The sequence below is a fragment of the Plectropomus leopardus genome, chromosome 19 (assembly GCF_026936395.1).
Source record: "Plectropomus leopardus strain MGB_pleo_1.0 chromosome 19, ASM2693639v1, whole genome shotgun sequence".
Lineage (NCBI taxonomy): Eukaryota > Metazoa > Chordata > Actinopteri > Perciformes > Serranidae > Plectropomus > Plectropomus leopardus.
Genome location: NC_142194.1, coordinates 28,020,636 through 28,044,249, shown reverse-complemented (window position 1 = coordinate 28,044,249; position 23,614 = coordinate 28,020,636). Strand labels below are relative to the sequence as shown.

Genomic DNA, 23,614 nt, shown 5'->3' with positions numbered 1-23,614 from the left:
TCAATCTAATCTTCAAAGAACCTTTTAAGGATGTTTATCATTTCAAATAGTGTTCCTATAAGGTTAAATGCTTACATAATTTCAACATTCTGAGGATGTTTTGGTGATGTTGAGAGGTTAGAGATCATAGAATGTTCTTTTATAAAACATTCCCACAATGTTACATGACAACAAAGTAAAAACATTTTCGAAGCTTTCAAAGCTTTTCGGAAAATATAATGTGATTTTATCTGTTAACTAAAAGAGTTTTTAAGATTTTTTGATGTTTATAGAGAATGTTACCCTAACTTTAAGGAGAACTAAAAGAGAACTTGCCACTGACAACATTACTAAAGCATTGCACTGTACATTCTCAGAATGTTTTTAGAACCAAAAAATGGTAGCTGTCACCTATTTCATCATTTCAAAAATAACCTTTCCTACATTGCTTGTGGTAAGAAGTGTTTTTCAAAATGTAAATGTAGGTTTTATCAAGCTTACACACACACACACACACACACACACACATATATATATATATATATACGCAAAGTGTTTCCTTGAATTATGTCTAACATGTTATATGCATGAATGTACACTAATAATCAATTAAATAGTGTAAACTATGTGGTAGTGTTGGCTTCAAATGTGTAATGGCAGTCATAATATACATAATGCTCAACAAATACAAAAAGGGGCAGAGAGTAAGAGGGAGAAATGCACAAGCTCATCCAACTGAAGTGTTCTAATAAAGCTGCTGTGGAACCCTGTCAGTGCACCCTGCTACAGTGTTACAATGTAGGCTGATGAGGTAACAATGTGTCAGCTTCACATCCGCCATTATTGTAAGTTTGCGTGTGTATGTGTGTGTGTGTGTGTGTGTGTGCGCGTGAGTGTGTATGAGACAAAGACAGGGGGAGAGAGCTGATAAATTAGCTTTTACACATTTAGAGTTGACTAGTGAATGATTAATTGACGGGGACCAACAAAGGCATATTTAACATATAACGGATTCAATACGAAATGGCGTATATCCGCCATTGCTGCTCATTGCTTCTTCTTCCACCTAGTAGCCTACACACACACACACACACACACACAGGCACGAATGACGTAGGGCTCATGCTGCGATACACTGTCAGCTTCTCATGGGCGTCTCGTTCAATAGAATATATCTCCACTTCAGTCAAAGTTGCTTTAACTGTGTTTTCTACGACAAAAATGCCCTTCGCGGCACTAGTTTGGTGTTTGACAAGCAATACATATTCATCCGCTTCTCCATGAGTGTCAAGAGCACAGCAGTACCCGGATGGACTGTCATGGCCGCCGTCGCTGTGGATCCATAGAGAGGAGAGGAGGAAGGCAAATGTTTCTGCTGTGTGTTTTTTCCACCTTTACCTCCTTTTTCACAATGTTGGACGCTGACGGGACGCCGCCTGAACTTCCATCGAGTTCATAGTAAGAAACAACACATTTTCTGTAACTTTAAATGTCTTCGCGTGGGTGGGGACTTTATTTTGGTGTAAAATAACTGCTTATTAAACTCCACACACACTAACATTATCGCGAACTTAAGTGGCTTACATATTTTTCATGTATCGGTGTATAAATTGGCATAGTGCACTAAAATAAGGCAGCTTCCAGTGTGGAGTCCTTTGTTGCTGTGTGTGTTCAGCCTTTAATTCTCCCACTGATGCAGCCTTCCCTCGCGTTTCCTAAACTTAAGCGACCATGGAGCAAGTCACGCGAAGAAGTAAACAAATTATTTTTTAAAAAGATGTCGAATAGCGAGCTTAAATCTGAGATTCACGTTTTTGCAACACGTTGTACTTGTCTCCGTGTTGTGCTGCCGAGGAAGAGTGGAAGTGCAGTTATGAGACGATGCAACTTTTCCTCTCATCTCCAAGCTTCATTTCGGTGTACCCCATCGAGATGGTGTGGGCCAACACAGTACCTGCCCGCGGGCCAGGTGTGCACTAAACTCCTGCTTAGTTTCATTTCAACATTACTTTCATATATTCAGTTGTATTTGGAAGGATTAAAGCTAACTATCTGTATAGTTAGTTTTCATTTGGATAGTGTAATTTTCATGTTGTCAAGTATTTCATAAATGATTTCAGTAAGCCAAAGTGTTATGTGAAGACATTTATGGCAGAAACCTTTCCACAGACTGAAGTAGCCGGTGCAGATAAGTCATAAAATCGTGGCAGCCATTTTTTTCCTCCAACATGGCTTCCTCATATCCACAAGGTTGACAGCTGACTGAGACATATGGAGTTGAAGGCTTATACATTACTATTTAATGAGTGCAGTGTTAAATTGAAGTGGTATTACCTGTAATTAACACTCTGCCATATTCAACATAAGGCTCACAGGCCAAAGCTGGCCCCCAACAGGTTGTCAGGTGCCATGCCATGCCGCCCCCCCCCCCCATGTCTAAATAACAACAATCGGAAAAAAACACTGGGAATTGTTTTTGTATTTTTGGAAAAGAAAATGTGCCTGAGTGCATAAAACAGCATCAAAATATAGTTTGTTTATTAAGAAAACAAGTGTCAGTGTCAGTGGAGGAAACCCCTGCATCCCCTCTTAGTCCCAAATGTCCTAAAATCCTAGAAACATCCTGAAATCCTAGAAACACCCTGAAATGCTAGAAGTGTTCTAAAATCCCAGAAATTTCCCCAAATCCTGAAATCCAAGAAATGCTCTAAAATCTGGGAAATGTCTTAAAATCTAAGAAGTGTCCTTAAATCAAAGGAACTTCCAAAATCTAGAAATGTCCTATAATCCTTGAAATGTCCTAAAATCCTAGAAATGTCCCATAATCCTAGAAATTCACAAAAATCCTAGAAACATGTATAGGGCTACTGTGTCTGGACCCTGGCCTCTTGTCATTTGCCAAAATGGCTCCTAAACGAAGCAAGTTGAGCTCTACATTTTTAAAGAGCACCGTGTTGCATTTAGCCTCTGAGGCCTGCTTGCCTCTGTGTCTGGTACACAATGGCACACACAGGAAATATCTTGCATGTAAATGCATTTCCTTGTGTTGATTTATAGTTATCTTTAGGCTGCCAGTCACTCTGTCATTGTCAGTTCAATCGAATTTATGCCTGCTCATTAAGAAAGGTGTGAAAGTTATTCTGTTGGGTTCAAAAATATGAAAACAACACTGCATACTTAACCCATTGAAACCTGGAGCAACATCATTTTTCTGGTGCTACCATGCTTTTTTACAAGTACTTCAACCTTTGAACCCTGAGCTAATTGGTGTTTTGTTTTCCAAAATACGCGAATTGGTAAAACATGGCAACTCGGTAAGAAATGTTCCAAGACTTGAGAAAAAGTGTTAGATTTCTGATATTATTTTAAGAGAGCTAGGGAAAAATGTCTAGGGGAAAAAAGGGGAAAAGCCAGGGGGAAACTATAGTTATAACTACCATTGTTACATATTTGAAATTAGCTTAAAGAATAATCATTTCCTTGCTTTTTTAAAACATTTAAAAATAGCAATAAGAATAGTTTTCAGGTGATTTTCTTGTACTTTTTAAAATAAAATTCCTACTAATTTTTAGTTCTTTGCTTCTTTTGTTGCTTATTGCCTTCTTACCACATTTTTGAAAGAAATCAAGCCAATTTGCTCAGGTTTCAAAGGGTTTAATCACTGCTCGACAAATATATTTCTGAAACTGCTATTTAACTCATCTGATTGACAATATTTTAATTGTTTGGTCAAAAAAAATGACTGTTCTAATTTCCCAAAGACAATGTGATGTTATCACTCGGCTTGTTTTGCTTGAGCAACACTCCAGAAGACCAAGATATTAAAGGGAAACACCACCATTTTTTCCACATCAAAGTGTGTTTCCAGGTGTTTGGGAGTACTACTGCATATGTGGAAAAAGTAGTATAAAGCCTGTAGTGTCTCCAGAGGGAGCTCCTCCTCAGGGAGACTGTAGCTTTTCATCTCTGCTGCAGGCTACAGGCTCTATGTTACCTGCCGCTTGTATAATACGCCAGAATCTTGAATCAGTCTTTCAGCAGTCAGTTGCATTGTGGGATAGTGTAGGTACAAAGTTTTGACAAGGAAGAGGAATAAAAAAGACTAATATCTCTGGTACTGCCGCATCGATTGTGATCCATACAAAACTTAACATTCTGAGTCTGACAGTCTGATAGAAGTGAGTTTCTCCTGGAGTTCCCTGGTGATTGTAGTGTACTTAAGTTATCACATTAAAAACCAATCTGCACAACTGAGAAGATTTAGCTCAGAAATGCTTTCTAGAAAATACTGAATATCATTAATCTGATCAGTTGCTTATTAATTGTCAGTTGACATTGCAATTTATCATTTCAGCCCCACTTTTAACAAATTAGTGCCGTCATTAAACCCTAAAGGCAGTAATGGATGAAGTACCTGGAAGCTACACTTGAGTAAAGCTCAGATATGTTAACAGAAAATAACCTGAGTATGTTAATTGAGCAAAAGTCTGAAACTACTGATGTTTACTATACATAAGTATTCAAACTTATTCTGTTATATTAAATGTACTAACATATTAAGAGGAAAAGTTAAAAAATATATGTTGTTAATAAAAGAACAAGCAGTCAGACTTTGAAGAATTACAATGTTTACTTCTTTTCTTACATACACCACCTTAAAAATGGAGAGCACATCACACTTCAAGATAAAACAAGGTCTTTTTTTTTTGCAACTTAAAGGATTTCAGGAACAATACCCAGTTTTTCCTTCCTTCTCATTTCTTCAGGCATCTGTCTGTCCCTTCCTCCCTTCCTGTCTGATTTTGTAGTAAGTAGCTACAATGCCTAGGGGAAATGTAGTTGAGTAAAAATATCTTAATTATGAAATGTAGTGGAGTAAACGTGAAGCTTGACAGAAATATAAAATCTCAAGTAAAGTACAAATACTCCCCAAAAAGTAGTTAAGCATTGTAACAAAGCATTATTACTTTGTTACATTACACCAATGCTTAAAGCATTGGTTCAGTTTTCAGGCTGCTGCAGCTAAGAGTGCACATTTTAAGCACTTCCCTGTATCAATTAATCAGTAAAATAAATGATCAATTAATCGTAATTTGAAAAACTAACAAACATAAAAGCATTGTTTATTTTAAACAAAACCAAATGCATTCTACCCTCAGTCAAAGCCTACAGTAACACATTGCATATGTGTTGACAGCATTTCATCATTTTCACATGTTCAATTAAATTCTTTATGACTGATTAATCGATCAACGATTAATTGTTATCATCCTTGTTGTCCGAGGAAGGGCTAATGCCTGAAACATCACACATGTGGAGGTAATCGAATACATTTTCATGGGAGCATGCACTAGTGTGCAGACTTTGTTTATTCTTTCATATGTAGTTGTGCTTGGTCCAGCACCTAGTTTTTATCACTTTTGGATGTGCACGCTGCTTGAACTTTTCTCTGTCATCCTTAGTTGCAACCATCCAGCATTTCTCACTTGTAAAAATGATCTTGAACAAGGTGTATTCCTATTTATGCTCTAATACTGCTGCAGTAGGTTTGCAGTGGTATACTTGTTTCAAGGTATGGTATGAAAATGTATGGCTATCACACTGTATACATTTGCTTATATACGGTATTGAAAAAACAAACAAACATTGCAAACAATGGAGAATCTTGCCTTTGTTTTAGTTTTTTTCCAAAGTGATAATTTTTATAAATACTTATATTTAAAAAATGTTTTCAAGTTTCAGTTGTTTAAAATGTGGTTGTTCAACACGCAAACCTTTTTGTTTTCATTCTTGTCCTTGTAACTAATATTATAATAATTATTTTTGTAATACCCAATACAGTCATACCCTCACGCTATGGTACTTTCTGAGGTGGTTATCATATAGTAAAAATCCCATGCTGTTGCAACCCTATTCTGTGGTAAGAAATATAATTGATGCAGAGGAGACTAAACTGATCTTGTTAACAGAGCAAAGCCATTCAAGAACTTTAACATTTTAAAATAACTTATTAATGTATCTTTATATACACAGCACAAACACATGCAGACAAAAAAGCTAAACACTTATGGAAAAAGACTGCACCTTTGAATCAGCAAGGCCTGCAAGTGAGGATGGACTCATTACTGTTGCTGATTGAGAAAATTATAAAATAAATAAAGCATTTAGCTTGAAAATTATAAGATATAGCATTAAAATGTTTGTGTGCAATGTTAAAAATATGTGGAGATATAAAATATTGGTTCCAAAGAGAGAGAAGCAGTTGACCCTGATATTGGAGATGAGGAATTCGGCAGATGTTATTTCTTAGTAGAATTGAAATGGACAGTTAATCCATTGTTATGAATATTCTGGTAGGTTATTATTATTATTATTTTTTTAATTGATATTTTAGGGATCAACAAATGACAACATTACAGCATTACAAGTGTTGTTCCCCTCTTTTCTTTTTACACAAAACAGGAACAATAAACATTGTTTCTGCATTGAAAAACAATAGTCTTAAATCATATAAATATTGTTAAATATTTTTCCTAACAAGACAATAAAATAAAACATGTAGGCAGGTTATTTTTAGATGATTATATATTAAATACTTAATGCTGTTTCACTCACTTCCCAGCCACAGTTGTGGTCAGATAATTCTGTGAAATTTAAAGAGGCCCTTTGAGGTGTACTTGTGAACAAACAGAGGTTATGTTTCCATGTAGTGTTACTCACCACAATGAATCATGTGTCTCTTTGAGCCCTAACAAGCATGTTGAATTCATTTCCTTCCTCAATAAATATTAGCAAAGGCAATTTTAATCGTTTATGAAATCCTGCATTGTTTACATGCATGTCTACTAGCTTGCATTCTTCTTCATCTTCCTTGTGTTTGCTCACACGATGCTGAGTGTCTTGGCTGTGACTGCCACCTGTGGATCAGTGGAATAGTGCAAAAGAGTGAGAAAAAGAGTGTGTATTGTGTCACCCACATGAAAATAATGCAACAACAGACAGTCTCTTTCATAAAAGGCTACTATTAATGCTCAAAGGCTCCACATGTTTCCTTTATATCATGTTTATGAGATGTTTTAACAGCCAATATCCGGCCGTCAATTTTTTGTCTAAATTTAATAATAATAATGATTATTAATTTTATTAATGGGCACCTTTCAGGACACTCGAGGTTACCTTCTAAAAACAACAACAATTAGACATATGTCACCAGACAAAGTATACGGACGATACATGGTAAAAAAAAAAAGCTAAAAATAAACATTCAACAACAGTGGTTACATGGAATAAGCAAGCCTTTTAAAATGTGAGTTTTAGGATTTGAAAATGTTGTTTTGATTACAAAACAAAAATACATTGTCTGTGCACATGCAGTCTGCAGTCAAATCTGGAGCACTACTTGGATGGAAATATGCAAAGGTGAAACATGTCACCAAAATCCTAAATCACTTGTCTATTTAGTAATGTGTAGGTGGACTTTATGTCACGTGTCATGGTGTTCAGCAGAGCCAGTGTTGAGTTTCTGTTGATAGGAGAAGTGTGTCAAACTGAGGGGTTATTCGCTCTTTTTTTTCTTTGTTGAACGATATGCTCCTGCAGTATTTCCATATTTTAATTGCACACAGTTAACTCAAACATGAATCATGACAGCCTCAGTCAAGAGTATTTTTTTACTCTTTAAGCATGAAAAAAATTAGAGGTTCAATTTCTGTAAACACATGTGACATTGTTCACATGTCACTCAGGTAGACAGCACGCTTAGAGTTTTTAACTGTGCTCCCCTCCCTCATTCAGCTCCTTCCTCTGTACTTCTCAGAACCACACACACACACACACACACACACACACACACACACACACACACATCTACCTCCCCTGCTGAGCTATTCATAATTTTTCAGCCAACATTTTTTAAGAATAATGTTTTTGTTACAAAAACTGTTAGTACTATTCTGATAACATATATCAATTGTTTGAAAGCCAAAAAAAAAAGTCCCTTCAGATTAAGAAGTTTCTAGAGCAGCAAAGTTTCAGGAATAATATTAATTGTAATTGAAATATAGCCAGTTATGCATGGTGTCCAGCTTAGTGCACAGATGATTAGTTGTTATTTCCTCATGACATAAAGTCAATACTTGGACATTTTAACAACTTTAACACTCCTCAGATGTTATTTGATGGTACCTAATATTATATATCTGCAATGCTCTCCTGTTACAAAAGGACTAGAAAAATAATCCTTAGCTGCACAACATTTCTTAATTCTGTCGGCCATCTTGGTTTTGAGAGATTTGTGATGTATTTAAACCACCTGGCCAGTGGGTGGCAGTGTGCAGCATGATGCGTCCAGCTCCACTGTAGTGGCTGATACGTAAGTAAATCATCAAATCCCCACATAGACCAGAAAATGCCTTTAAGTAGCTGTCCTCTGAAATGAGAATTATGTGTGAAACAGCAGAAAGTTATTTAAAAACTGAAAGAAGTAATTTTCTGCTTCTGTCTTACAGGTGCTGTGGCCACACTACAAGCTCTTCTCCAGACACGACATGCATTAATGTTTGAGTTTGTCCTAAAGGAGTCCAGGTAATAACTGCTTATTAAATGTATTTTTACCACATATTCATACTGCAGCATTAAAGCTGAAATTGTCAAAAAAATGTGTTTTAAGTAAGTAACTGGCTCAATTGGGTGGTGTTTGGAGCTTATTTAAATTTTATACAACAATAGTAGTAGTATCTAGCCTTGTCGATAGTTTTGGTGGTTCTGTGAAAGCAGTTTTAGATATCTGCTGACACCTTGAACACAATGGGGCTCGGGGGTGGGGTGATACGTTCTATGGATTATCCAGAGTAGTGTCTTTGTTTTTGGATTTCTTTTTTATTTGGGTGGAAACATCAAAAGCGGAATATCTCAACACCTCTTTGGCCAGATAACACAAGATATATTTCGAATGTTGTTGTTTTTTTCTAATTTTGTCAAAGTGACCCTAAAACAGATGTAGAACAGAAGACATTGTGCTTGTGTCGTAGCACTTAACAATTCATTATGATCTCTTAGAGCCTTTTGGTGGAGTTATATGAATTTTAGTTTTGTTTATGCAAATCAATCACGTCTAATCAAGTCTAAATTACAGCATACACATAATGGTAGAATAGGTAAGGCTGAATGACAAAAACAGCTCTTTGTATAACACAGTATAGATCACAAGCACCACTAACTATAAATGATCATACAGTAACATACTCACTTCTGTAGCAGTTTGAAGAACCACTGAACATAGACTGGGTTAGTTTAAGCAGCCTAATAAACTGAGTAGCCAGTTTATTGTTTCAAATTATCAGGAGTAATGAAATTATTGTTGTTATGTGAATGAAAGTTAAACTGAGAGACAAAAACTCCTGAGGGTGATGTGAGGTAATCAACCAGGAGAAGATGTATCGCTCCTAAGGACCATCTAGACCCGTTGCCATTGAAACGTCGCCTTCTGGCAGTTTTTGGGCGCACTTAAAGTCAATATTTTCAACTTTCCAGCTCTAGGCATGGAGTCACACCGCTGGTCAATGTCATTTTTGGTCATGTGCATGCAGTATGCGCACACAGCCATGCACCAGGCGCTTTCTGCTGTTTTTACATAGGGCTGGGTATTGTCAAGAACCTCACAATTCAATTCAATTTCGATTCTTTGGGTCACGATTCGATTTCGATTGGATTCGATATTGATCCAGTTGCTTTGATATAGATTCAGTTATGTTGTTGATGTCAGAAATACCCAGATAATTCATTTGAATACCTTCTGATATGTGTTCAATAAAGCGTGCATTATTTGTATTGATTTAAAACAAACTGACACCAAAACTTATTTTACCATTACATTATTCTTTATTAAATAAAAATTAAAACTAAAATAAATTAAAGTACAGAAAAGTGCACATTTTTGCCTGAGCTGAACTTAATAAAAGTAATAAACATTTAAGCAGGATTTGTCAACCTGCATTTGTGTGTGATCCACAGCATTAGCATTAGCAACAGGTTCCAAAACATCTGGGTGGTGTCGGCTCAAATGGTTAGGTAAGTTCGTCGTATTGTTGCAGTGTTTAAACACTGACTCACAAGGCTCACACACCACGTAACTACTATCAACTTCGTGTATCCAAACGTTGGCTTTTAATGTTGTCTGCGCTAATTTTAACACACCGCTACCTCGCACCACTGTTGCCATTTTAATGAATAAACAGACGTTGTTTGGGGGTCAAGAGGGGCCTCTGAACAATGTCAATCACACTCCAGCGGCACTCACACTGCCCCACAGGAGTGCGGCGTCATTACAACGGAAATAATCGATTTCAGGATTTATTTATTTATGAATCAATATTGAATTGGCAAAAAACATACTGCAATGCACTGATGAATCACTTTTTTTACCCAGCCTTATTTTTACATGTGCGCTTCCAAGGTGTTGATGCATCTCAATGTGGTTGCCCGTTTGCACTTTGCCCACTAGTGTACCTAATTTTTTTTTTTTATCATGTGAAGCATTTTGGCCAAAGACAAGTTGTTTAAGATCTAGGTTTAAAGTTCCAGCTAGAACCAAAAAATACCAATCTTGACCTGAAGTCCGAACCATGAAGACATCAGTGGTTCTCATATTCTACAGCTTGGACAGAGTGGATGGCGTCTTTGAAGCAATAAGTCTCCTACATCTAGTTGGCCCATGCTTGTTTTTGGAATAAAACAAATATCGGTAATATCAGAATATAAGCCGCAGGTAATCAGAGCAAACTGCCATCTTGCTGCTACGGATCACATCCAGTTGTACACTCATGCATTATCACTAAAACTGTAAAACTATTTTATCATCTAAAACGCTTTGACATAGACAGTCTCAAGCATGGATGAGTAGCACCTGGGCAAATGTATATGTTTGAACCAAAGAGCAGAATTCAAACATGTGCAGGCCCTTACATGTATACGGCAGTGTTTAAAATTCTAAGGTCTTTGTAAAAAAACATGATTTATTAACTGATCAACAAATGATATTATGAGTGAAGTATTCCTTTAAACATCCCCTTGTATATCATGGTGGTTCTTCATAGTCACGGTTTTCTTTATTTCTACATATATTTCTTATAACTTTTAATGCTCTTTTTCATTAATCAAGACAGAAAGTGTAACATCTATCTTTCAGCTGTAGCTGAGCACGTTTACTGCAAAGTTACCAGCTCAAAATAAAGGACAGAGATTGTGGTGAAGGTCAGAGACGCAGTAATAAGCTGTCAATGTAGTGTCATGGGAAGCTGGAGGCATTTATCAAGGCAAATGCATATGCAGTGTCCAGACTTTTCTTTTGAAAAGCTTAGTATGAGAGCAAGAACAATTCTGTAAGAAGTTAATTTGCATGCAAGTAGGGAGGAGAGACTTGAGTAATCTGATTGGTGGGATTTGTTTCCTTTAACCACTCTGAGCTTTCAGTGACCAGGCAGCATACTTGCCAAGCTATGTGTGTCATTTCTGTCTCCACTGAAAACACTAGTATGCAAACAAGAGCCATTCTGTTTTGACTAAATGTCTCTCAGTATCATACTTTATCTTATTTTGGCTTTTTTGGTGAGCTACAGTGTTTTCCTCTAAATGTGAGGGTCATTAGTGGGGGAAGAGTGGGTTCTTTACATTTATACATACATGCATATATACATACCTTTATACGTGTGTGTATATATATATACATATATATATATATGCAAAGGGAAGGAAAACACATTTAGTGTTTATAAACTATAAAACTGTAAACTATTTAGCATAGTTTAACTCATGGGTAAGAGATTCAATGCTATTTTAATATTAAATTTAACTTAAGTCCTAATTGGTGCACACTTGAAGTTTCCCCTCTGCCTTCTCTGTATTACAACCCAATTTTGACCCATTTTTTAAATCTTAGAATTTAATCTTCAGTGATTTTGAGAATAAAGAAATGAATGTGTCATTTACTAGAAAGGGTGCAGAAATGGGATTTCTTACCCATGTTGTAATCTCCAGTCGTGAAAAAAAACCTCTACCAAGCACATTATTGTTGTGTGGGATGGACTGTCAGGCCCCCAATAAATATAATGTGGAAATTTGTGCCCAACCCCTATTTAATTAGTAATGAATTGCCTCCAAAAAATAAAGGAAAGCTCATTTCTCTGCTCAATATTTAGTGTTGAACTTACTCCAAAACACAGATTGGTTTACATGTCAAGCAGCACAAACACAACAGCTGTCTGTCGTAAATGAGTGCCAAAGTGTTTTGGTTTATCTGTATTCTCCTTGCACCATGCACAGTTGATGACTCAAAAGTATACTACACAGGTTAAACAGTCTGTTTGAATGGCAGCATCACTGATGCACATGTTAATATAAACCAGTGTTGTGCTGCTGCCGCTGATGATCACATCTGGTCAGATGTTTATCGGTGCAACAGGCTGGAGGATGATCTGAGTTTGGAAAAACTGCCTGCAGTTGATTTGTCAGGATTCTGTGTTGCTGATAATTATTGTGTTGTTGATCAAAATGCATCACTCGTTGCAATTCTGTGCACCAGAGCATGTATTATCTGTGGATCACAGTACTTAGACACAGTTACGCTTCAGTTAATGTTGAAAGTACAGAGAGATACTTTCTTTTTTTTTTAATTGTGAGCTCCTGTAAAGCCTCCTACTTGTCATCATGAAAATTCTCAGTGGGATACCTATAATTTAGCTTGGTTTGTGTCTCAAACTGTGCTGGGTGAGGTTCTCAAATTTCAGGGAACTAAGCCTTGAAAGTGCATAAAAAAGTCTTGAATTTTATAAGAAGTTTTGGGAACACTGACTTTTCCATTATTTTTCAGGTCCCTCAAATTAAAGCCCATGAGTTGGTAAATGTGAAATGTGCTTTTTAGATTGTGGTTTATATATTTTTTTTCTTTTTCGTGGTATTCATGGTTCCCCCCAGTGCAATATTAAGTGGAGGTGTAAGCCACTCAGGTCTTGCTGTATTTCACATCATGAGCAAATTAGTTAATTATGGCAGAAAAATGGGTCACACTCATTAAATAAAGGCTTCAAGTATTTGATCTCCTAAATAGCACATTCTGTTTTTTCTTAATGTTGATGTTTATTTTATAAAAGTGTATTAATTTGTTATAATCTTAGGAGAGGTCCATGTCCAATGTCAAAACCTTTTTGGTATGTTTAAGTAGGAATGAAATCATGATCAATGTTATCACCAAATATCTTTTGGATTATCATGCATGTTTGGGTAGGTGTACTGTGAAGCCATATTTCCATCAAAAACTTTCGGTGTAGTACCTTTGGAACCAAAACTAACACTTATGAACGTAAACTTGACCCAAGATCTGTGTAGTGTTTACACTGCAGTCAGTTCTCTTATATGTGGGTGGGATTGTTGTCCCTCCTTGCTCATTCCAGCTTCACTCGCTGTATTTCCATGTTTACCAGTTATACAGAGTGAAGACTGTACTCCATTTATCGTACACAGAACAGGGCTACTCAGCAACATTTTCCAGAACAAAAAAGAGCAGGCTGGAATGAGAGTCTCTCTCAATGGGATATTTTAAATAGCGGGTTTGTGAAGCGACTCCTTGTCAGGCAAGAGTAGGGTTTTATTGCTGCCAGAGCGCACCAGAATGACATTTCACCAAGTGAGAAGTAGAATATATGCAGTTCACTTAATCCGGCCACAATAAATATACATTTTTGAAATTCTTTAACATCCTCTCATTGCTAAAAGTTTGTCATTCAAGAGAGACAATAAAAAGAGCTGGAATTATCATCAAGTAACACTACATGTGAACGTTAAACCTTAAAAGTTGCTGTCAATCGGCCCAGTGAGATGCTGATAGAGGCTGCAAACATCCTTTCATTTTTATAGTTATAGTTTATTAATGTTTCTACTGACCAATCAATCAACTACAGTGTTTCTAGCTCCACCTTTTTGTTCAGATCAGTGTGCAAAGTACCCCAAACAGACAGGTGACAAAAAATGGGGACAGTGAGGAATGGTTCTATTGGTAGCATCAACTTTTCACAATCAAAACACAAAAAATACCTACCAAACTGAATTGAACTGAACCAACCTGCTTGGTGGAAACACAGCTTAATACATACAAAACACAATGTGTTTTTTCTACTCTACAGACATGTTAAGTGCATTTTGTGTGTGATATCCTGCTTCTTGTACTAATGAAAAACACATTTGTGTCCTTCTCTTACAGATATCTACAGATTTAGAACTATGGAAGAAGACCTCACAGTACCTCATGATTCTGCCAAAAACTGCAACATTTCAGTGATAGGGGATGAAAAAGAAAAGGTAAAAGACTTTGTGTATAAGCATTTCAGAGAAGTGGCAGATGGGTCACTCTTCAATAATGCAGAAGAATCTTCCATCAAGGAACATGGGAGCTCCACCAAGAAAGAAAAACTCAATAAGGCCCATTGTAAAAATCAGCAGGGGGCTGTTTTCTCTGGAAAGATATTAAGTTTTGGATGCTCGGTGTGTAAAGATGATTCCACATATAGCCCCAATGATCTCCTTAAACATTTTCGAGCCGCCCATAAAGGAACCCTTCCTACATACCCTTGTGACTTGTGCGGTTTTGTCACAAATGAGTTCCCTGCTCTTCAACGCCATCGAATTGAACACAGGAATACCCTGGTTACATGTGAGCTCTGTGACAACGATGTTCAGTACTCTCTGCTTTTGCTTACCAGACACTACATCATGTGTCACAGTCTAAATGGACAGTTTAACTGTGACTGGTGTGAGTTTACAACTGTGGATGCAGGTACATTCGTCCAGCACATCCATCATCACAATGAGAGTCCTTGGAAGTGTTCAAAATGCAGACATATCAGCTTGAACGAAGAGGATCACCAGAAGCACATGAAAGCTCATTCAGATACATTCCCCTTCAATTGTCAGCTCTGTGGATACGGTGCAACAAGAAGCGAGAATCTTAAAAAACACACGGCAGCTGTTCACAAAGAGGAGGCTGAGAGAAGGTGGAAAACTATAGAAGACAGTGGGAATTCAGCATCTGCAACCTTAAAACTTTTGCTGAAAAAGAGTGCTGAAGCACAGGAGGCTCAAAGGATATCCAAACTGAACTGTCTTTCTGGGAGTTTACCAAACCAAAATGGCAGGCTAATCAAACCAGAGATATCCCTTGAGGATGCCCACCACTTTGTGGATGGGACTGTAGCAAAAAAAGACAATAAAAATTGGAGTAAAGGCTCTCAAAATACAGAGCAGTCATTGCCAGTAATGTTACAGGAATGTGACAACTCTGCAAGTTCTGATGCTGCAAGTCACACCAATCCTAATGGTCTGACCGTTCTGATGGTTAAGAACAAAATCTCTCTTCCCCCCAATTGTACAACCAAAGTGATGGGTTTCAAGATGGTTGACGGCAAAAAACATCTAGTTCTCAAAGTAATACCAACAGCAAAGCAAGAGTCATCTGCTCAGAATCATTCTGTGGTCGAAGATGTGGGCTCCTCGCCACCAAATCCTGTGTTGTGTAAAAGCAGGGTCTCTAATGAGAATGGGGAATGCTCTGATGGCAAGAACTCAACATCACATTGCTTTGCTCTTTCACCAAGAAGTGGATCATGCATACAGGTGGATCAAGATGATATAATGGCAGTAAAAGTAAAGATTGAGGAGGAAGAAACCTCTGTTTGCAACCTTGATTCCACCCCACCAAGAGATGATATTGGGGGACAAACTAATCCTTTACTAAGTAGGTCTTCAACTTGTGCAGACACGTTATATCCCTTAACTAATGAGTCTGATCACCCAAGTCAAACAACCTGTTTAGATAAAAGTAAGTTTAACAACTCAGTTTCTGTAATATTTAACCCTGATTCAACCCCCCATGGTGGTTCTCAAATCAGTAATACTGCTAGTACGCTCACTGGTTTATCTTCACCGTCAAAAGTTGCTCGGGAAACATTGCTTTCCAAACAATTCTGTAAAGATACTATTGAAAACTGTGGGGCTGCAGATGAATTATTAATGACTGAAGAAGAAGCAGGCAAACTCATTGATGAACACAAAGGGAACTCCTCCTCTAACACTAAAGAAGACGATGACCAAGATTTTCAGTGCACTCCTGTAAAGACTGATAGGGTTAGAACTGAGACTAACCAGAAAAACAGCCAGCATTTTAAGAGGCTTTCAACTTATCCAGTATCTCCATCAGAGTCATCCCCACCCACTTCAGTTAGCTGCAGAGAAAGTGCCATGGGCTCAGAAAATTGCAGACAAAATTCACCAATTCAAGGTGTATTTACTTTTCACAATTATTCCAAAGAAACATTTGGCACACCTAACACTACCCAAAACTTTGACAATATGTCTGAACATTCGGCAGACAAAGACAGTAATTGTGAGTCATCACAGTTTAGCTTGACATTGGCAGAGTCTCCAGAACCATTCACAGAAAGTGGTAATGGAGAAGACTCAACTCAAGAAAAGCTGTCAGATACTGACATTGAGGTTGATGGATGCATCAATAGTGTTGACGATCCTGCCACTGAGGATGAAAATCCTGATTCAGTGCTCCAAGACTTCAATATTATCAAAATTGAGGAGGATAGCATTCCTATATCTAACAAACAATCTGAAACAAAGAGTCATTCAACTCTCTCGGGCAGTTTTGTGGAGGAACATTCAGATGCAATCATTACCCAACAACTTAATAAGGAAAGAGTTGAGTCTTCAAGTGCAAGTAATGATTCATTGAAACAAACAAAAACAACTTTACGAATTCTCCATTTGCCAGAGGGAAAGCAGTCAGTGCTTCTGAGAACTTCTGAAAATCGATTTGCCATGCCGATGCACGTCAAGGCCTCTCCAGGTTTCAAACTAATAACCAATTCTACAAATCCCCAGATCAATGTATCTTATATGAAGCCAGGGTCAGAAAGATCAAGTAACCCTACTGGAGTAACCCTCACTCCAAACAGCAGGAGGATAGGTGACAGCAGGAGGATAGGTGTAACAGCACCAGTTTCAAGAACTGCTGAAAAAGGGAAAACACTCCTCTCTGCTGTTCAACCGGGTGTTAGCACCTCCTCAAATCACTACCTTATCAACAGCCCAGGATTTAAGGGTCCCGTACTCCTTTCAAGCACACCACATAACACACCTACAGACAAAACGGCAAAGGCACAGCCAACTTGCTACTTGGTGCAGAGGTCTGTTCCATTTGTTCAGAACCCCAGTGTTCCTGGCCTTAGACTGGCAAGTACACAACTCCCACTCAGCTCACGGCCAGTTGTGGCCATGCCTGTGAGCTCTGCAGACAAACCCAACAGTCTGCAGTCTGGTCGCCAGGCATTTTTGCTCCGATACATTTCTCCACCCAAGTCTCGCTTACTATTGAACAATCAAGAGGCAAAGACTGGAACTCAGTGTAGCCAAACCAGTGAAAGTACTGCAAACAAAGTCATATTTAAAATAGTCACTCCAACTGGTAGCCTTCTTACAAGTGGAGCCTCCACCTCAAGCAGCCAGCCTTTGTTTTTGGCCACCAGACCTCAGACCCAGTGTTTTCTGGTGTCATCAAACAAAACAAATCCAAATGCCTCAAATGGAGTAAAGAAATTCATCACCATCCAAAATACAGCACAGAAAGATGTCATTGAATCTTGCATTTCACCCTCTCAGATGAATGTAAAGGTCCAGCTGTGTGAAGCAGAGAAACCTATCCTAGCCCCAAGGCCAATTCGGCCTCCAAGCCAAAGGAAAAGGCGCAGGAAACCGTTGTTTGATGAGCTGCCAACCACGGTGCATAAAGCTAGAAGACTGTCAAATAAAGTACTGACTGAGAAAGAGACTACTGTGTTATGGAAGCCTGTAGCCAAAGAAGTTGAAAGGACATTAAGGCTTGCCCCATTCAGTTCTCTACAGCAGGTTAAATGCCCTCGTAGGTACCAACCTGTAGTGGTGCTCAATCATCCAGATGCTGACATTCCCGAAGTGGCCAATATCATGAAGGTAGTTAACAGACACAAAGGTGCTGTCTCAAAGGTCTCTCTGTCTCAGAAAACAATCCAAGCTCTCTCTGAGCTTGGTGCTCTCTGGAAGAATTCCTCGACCAAAGGTGCATCATCTCGCAGCGGTGATCCAAGACCCCGGCCAGTTCAGAGTTCTGTCCGAGAGCGGTTCCTCCTGAAAATGAAACTTAAGAAAAAAAGCAAAAAAAAGTATGAGGTCGTGAAAACTCTATCAGGTTGTAGACAAGAGCCTGTGGTGTTTGACTGCTGGTTTTGTGGTCGACTCTTCAACAGCCAAGAAGATTGGATCGGCCACGGTCAGCGGCACCTCATGGAGGCCACTAGAGACTGGAATAAACTGTTCTAAAAATTTTCCATCATCTTAAAATGAGATGATATTCTGTCCTTTTAGAGGTGGAACAAATGGTTGAAGTTGTATATTTTTTAATGACCTTCCACTCTACGTTTGTTCAGTTTCTGTCCTTGTAAATACATCTTAAGTAAATCATAGTTTATCTTTTCATAGGTGCATATTCTGGTAAATTATGTACTGCAAGCATGATTGATATCATGCATGCACAGGTCAAATTGAACTGTGAAAATGGTACACTGTAATTAAGAGTTGTGGTAGGAGCACAAGCTTAAAGAAAGGGGACAGTATCAGCAAAGGTTGTATGTAGAGTTGGATTAAATTACTCAGGTGATTTCATATTGATCTGGTTTGTCATTTTTGCTCATAAATTTCAAAACAGCAGAGGCCTAGTTTAAGGGACTTTTATATCTTTTACTATCCTGCACATGAGGACAGGGAACTATTTGTATAGCTTAACTCTAAAGCTTGTACACAAATTCCTTTGTTTTGCGCTTGTGATGAAGAAATGTTCTGGTCCAAATGGTTCTTTTTTGTATGTTTTAATTGAAAGGGTATATCATTTTACTCTATTCTATCTTCAGGATTAGTTTACAGTTTCCGTGTCAGGATTTTGTCAACCTGTAGCATGCGCTTGTCATAATGAGAGCGGAGATTTTTCAAGGTAATCCCTTAAGTTTAACAGGTGTTGCAAAGAGACAGATGGTTTTATAAAATACTTTTGCAGAGAAATCCTGTAAAACACGGCTCTCTGTCAGGACTTCAGAAATACAGATCAGCCCATTTTACACCCTATGCAGTTTCCATGCAACAATATATTTGCTGTCAGCAGCTCAGACTGTTTACTTGTGCTCATTGTGAATCCACTTTTTATTTCCGAGTTTACAGATAAATCTTTTAAGGTCCCATTCATTTGCTTTACGATTATTTTTATGTGGGTTGTTCATTTAAGAAGATCATGGTGCAGGATATTGGCTTTGAGAGTTAAAAAGAAAATCTGTCAGAAACAACAGAAATGTTAGTCAAGTGTTGTCACAGGTCTGGAGAGTGAGATTTAGCATATCCACTTCAATTAGTGATATTAAAAGGGCTGCAACTCACAATATTCTTTATTATAGATTCATTTGATTTATCTTCTTGTTAAATCAATAACTTGGTGTATTAAATACTAGAATACAGCAAACATTGTCTATTTTCTGAAGATCAATATGGCATCATTAGATGCCCTTTTTTAGTTCAAAAGACAGTGCAATACCCAAAGATATTCATTTTATTTTTTACATAATACTGGGGAAAGTGGAACATCATCACCATTAAGAATCTGGAAAAAGGCACTGTCATGCATTTTTGTTTGAAAAATTACTATTTTCTCACCAATACTTACACTAATCAATAAATTGACTTCTGAAATTTCTTAAGTAAAAGTGGGTATTAAAATGAGTCTCAGACAATGTAACATATTTCAAATTGCTTTTTGTTGACCTTTTCCCCTTTTTTATCTATAGAACAAATGTTAAGCTACTACTACCAAGTCACTCAACACTTCCTGCAGATATTTCTCATTAAATGCCTACGTTAAGAAACAAATTTTGCCCTTAAAGCCAATGGAAGGCTGGCTTGGCAGCCAATAATGTCGAGCCCTGTGTTACTGCACCAGCCTCCACACAACAACAACTCATTTTTATACACTTGGAACGCAGCAGCAATGGAAATTGGACCAGTGATAATGTTCATAATGCAGATTAAAATAAGGACACAGATAGTTTTTATGATGGGAGTGGTTTGCTGGATCACCCCCAAAAGTACAAAATGGAAATGGCAGACAAATTTTGAACTTTACAGATTTAGATGAGGGTATACAAAAAAATGTGAAACGGCATGTTTGACATCAATTTGCTGAACAAAGAGCACCCAGAGACCCAAAAAACACAGATAAGGCATTTACGTACCTTTAACCCGTTAATGGTTCAATAAATAGTTTCTTATTTTCATCAAATTATTTCAGAGGTGTTTTGAAAGTGACTGTCATGTTTGTTTTTTATGCTCTGTAGTAATTTTAAGTGTAGTAGGAGCCCTAAACGTAACCCATGTGTTTGGACTTTCACTGCCACTTGTTATTACATTGATGTTGTACTGTAAATCTGCTCACTGGCAACATGGAGTATTTTGTACATACATTTGTTTTAATGTAACATTTGACACTTATTTTCACAGCAACAGGACATTAACTTTGCTTTTCTTCATGGGTTTTAATGATTGTATTACATGATGATGGAACTGTGGAATGAATGTTTTATTCCGTTCTATATGCAAACATGACTGAACAATGCAAGCCATGCTAATGTTTTTTATACTTTCAAAATGGTTCTAAACAGCCAGCCTCCAATTACTGAAGTTGTGACCTCAGCAGGGGGCCCCTTTTCACCAGCATTCGCTAAATGTTCGTTTTAATCAAATGCTCCAGTCAATAACAGGGCTTTTTTTCCCACACTTTGTGAATTCCCTGAAATTATCTCCTGTAAAACTAAAAATGTAGCATGACTAGTAGCTACATTCCACTCATATTTGTGATTTGTCAGTTAAACCAAACAAGCATTCAACTTCCACTTGCTTAATGGGATGTTTTCACAGGCTCTTCATAAAGGAATTGTAAAACATTTTAGGAAGGATGTTTACTCCCTTTTTTCCAGAGAGTGAGATGAAAAGATTTGCTTGTGTTAAGTACACAGCTGGAGTTAGGAGGTTAGCATGAAGACTGGAAGCTAAGCAGAAGCTGTCCAAAATCAAAAATAGACCTTCCGACACCTCTAAAGCTTACTGATGAACGCTGTATCTTTGGACAAACCCAGGCTAGCCTTTTACCCTGCCTTCAGTCTTCATGCTAAGCTAGGCTAATCACATGCTTACTCAAGCTCTGTACATATCCGTCCTCTACCCTTACTCACGTAAAGAAAGCATAAAGCTTATTTTACAAAATGTTGACCTGTTTCTTTCATCAAACTAGCCTAACCAGCTGCAGAAAGCAAGGTTATAATGTCCAACACGATCTTGTAAAAAAATGTGAAATGAGCGCAACCTCTTGATAACGTGTTATGTGGTGTTAAGAATGAAATGTGTTAAAGTATTTGCTGGCAACAAAAAACCAAAGCCAATGCAAAGTCTTTTACAAATGGTTGCAGTTTCAAACAGGTCAATAACAGTTAACGTTGTGAAAATAAAGCAAAAACCACTTGTAAACAAAATTTCTTGGTTAACCATTTGAAACCTGAGCAAATTGTCTTTCTTTCTTTCAAAAACATGGGACGAAGACCAAAAAATTAGAACGATTTTTTTTTAAGTACATGGAAATAACCTGAAAATTAGTAAACAAAGCAAACAAAAATGAAAAAGAAAGTTAAAAAAAAAAAACAAGCCAAAAAAACCTTAGAAAAAGTGCTTAAAATATTTCTACTAATTCTGTAACATAATTTTAAATATGTAAATATGATTTTTTTTTTTACCTAGCTTTTTTTCCTCAGACAATTTTCTCTAGCTTTTTAAAAATAATTTTCTAAATTTCTGTATTGCTTGCAATCTGTGGAACATTTCTTACCAAGTCTCTCATTGCCTTCCTTCTCGTGTTTTTTTTAAAGAATTCAAACCAATTTGTAGAGGGTTCAAAGGTTTAAATATTAACTATGCGGGATGTGTCGTAAACCTACGTAATTTGGGTAATTACATTAAAGTTACTATGTAAAGTACTTTGTGTAGTTTCGTTAAGTCATGCAACCTTGTTGACCTTTGGTTTTACACGGTACACAGACAGCGGTCTCATGGTTAGAAGTCCATGTTTGCTTGACCCACCACCCCTCCCACTCACCCTAGACGGACTGTCTCAGTCTTTATGCTCAATTTGTTGTTGTTTCATGTTGCCAGCCTTTACACATTTTGTGCACACCACCATGTGTTACGAGTTTGTGTCAGTGTCACTTCTGTTAGACAGGGCAAAACCTTTTATTTTGTTCCCATTGAGATATTTTTGTATAGTTCCTGTGCATGAGGGAAAAATAATCGTCCTGCAAAATGTCCAACATCACAAGGTCCATTGTTGTAACTTTGTCTCAAGAATTGAAGTTGACTCATATCCCAAAATACTACATCAAATGGTTGGTATTGCTGTCACTAAGAGTTTGTTTTGGCAACAATTTAAAATATTGCTTACATATACAGTACTGTAAGGTAAAAACAAAAACAGGTTGTAAAGTAACTAAAAGTTTTTAAGTTTAGTTTTGTCATAGCAATCTTTATGTAGGGGATATTCTAATTTATTTATTTTATTTTTTTTTTTTTAACTGGAATTTTACTCGTGTCTGTATTTTGATCTCTAACAATATTGAGTTTGGGGATGGAATAAATAACAGGGGCTGAGATTTAACATCCCGCTTTCTCTTTTATTTGATTTTGTGACTCAGCCCCCCTCACAGCTGGCTTGAACTGATCCCAACCAAGTGGATGCAAACACCAAATGAACTCCAGGTCTTACTTCAGTTTCTTATAGATGGCTTTATGTTTGACTGCTTTTGTATATATGATGGAAATGCACAGTCTGACAACAGCCCTGTTTTTCCCTCCATCTTGTCTTTTTTTTCACTGCTCTCAGGCCAAAGAACCATGCAGTTATATCATAGCATTTTTATGGGATTTCTGTGTATACACAAGTTCTCCACTGTGATAACTACAAACCACTCATTATATCGGGATACACTACTAAATCGGCTTATTTTGTCACTTGTATGAACCTAAAGTGAAAAATCCATTTAAGACATCTTGTACAGTTCAGCCTCCCCCTGCTCCCCCCTAACTGTCAGGAAGATGATGATGATGATGATGATGTTGTTGTTGATGATGCCCTACTTGACCACAAAATAGATATTTAGGTTTCGACCCTTATATGCTGAACTCATCATGTACAGTAAAGCGTTCCAATCCAACGGGCTGTTCAAATCTTCACTGAATCTTTCCTCATGCTAAGTGCCTCAAATGTCCTTTGGCAGGTTGACAATGTGTACTGTACTCTTTTCTTCAATTTAGTGGTTCACTCTCCTCTAATAAATGTACATACCTTATGTATACATTGTGATGGGTTTTTGTCGTTTTCAGAAATAATAGCACACCAGTCGGTGATAACACAGCCCAAATGGAATCTGCAGATTTTTTTTTCCCTCAAACTTTTCAGCATTTATCA

At 37.4% G+C, this 23,614-nt stretch overlaps 1 protein-coding gene across 1 annotated transcript; it reads left to right on the top strand.

Annotated features, from left to right (window-relative positions):
* The first annotated feature begins 1,061 nt into the window (after window positions 1–1,061).
* Window positions 1,062–23,495, top strand: LOC121958655 (zinc finger protein 518A). Its single transcript, XM_042507734.2, has 3 exons — window positions 1,062–1,437; window positions 8,487–8,562; window positions 14,231–23,495. Exon 3 carries the CDS (start codon window positions 14,251–14,253, stop codon window positions 18,385–18,387), a length of 4,137 nt encoding a protein of 1,378 aa, XP_042363668.2. The 5' UTR covers window positions 1,062–1,437; window positions 8,487–8,562; window positions 14,231–14,250; the 3' UTR covers window positions 18,388–23,495.
* Window positions 23,496–23,614: the final 119 nt, after the last annotated feature.

Coding starts and splice junctions, on each gene's coding strand:
- LOC121958655 (XM_042507734.2), top strand. CDS start 14,251: ATGGAAGAAGACCTCACAGTACCTCATGATTCTGCCAAAAACTGCAAC.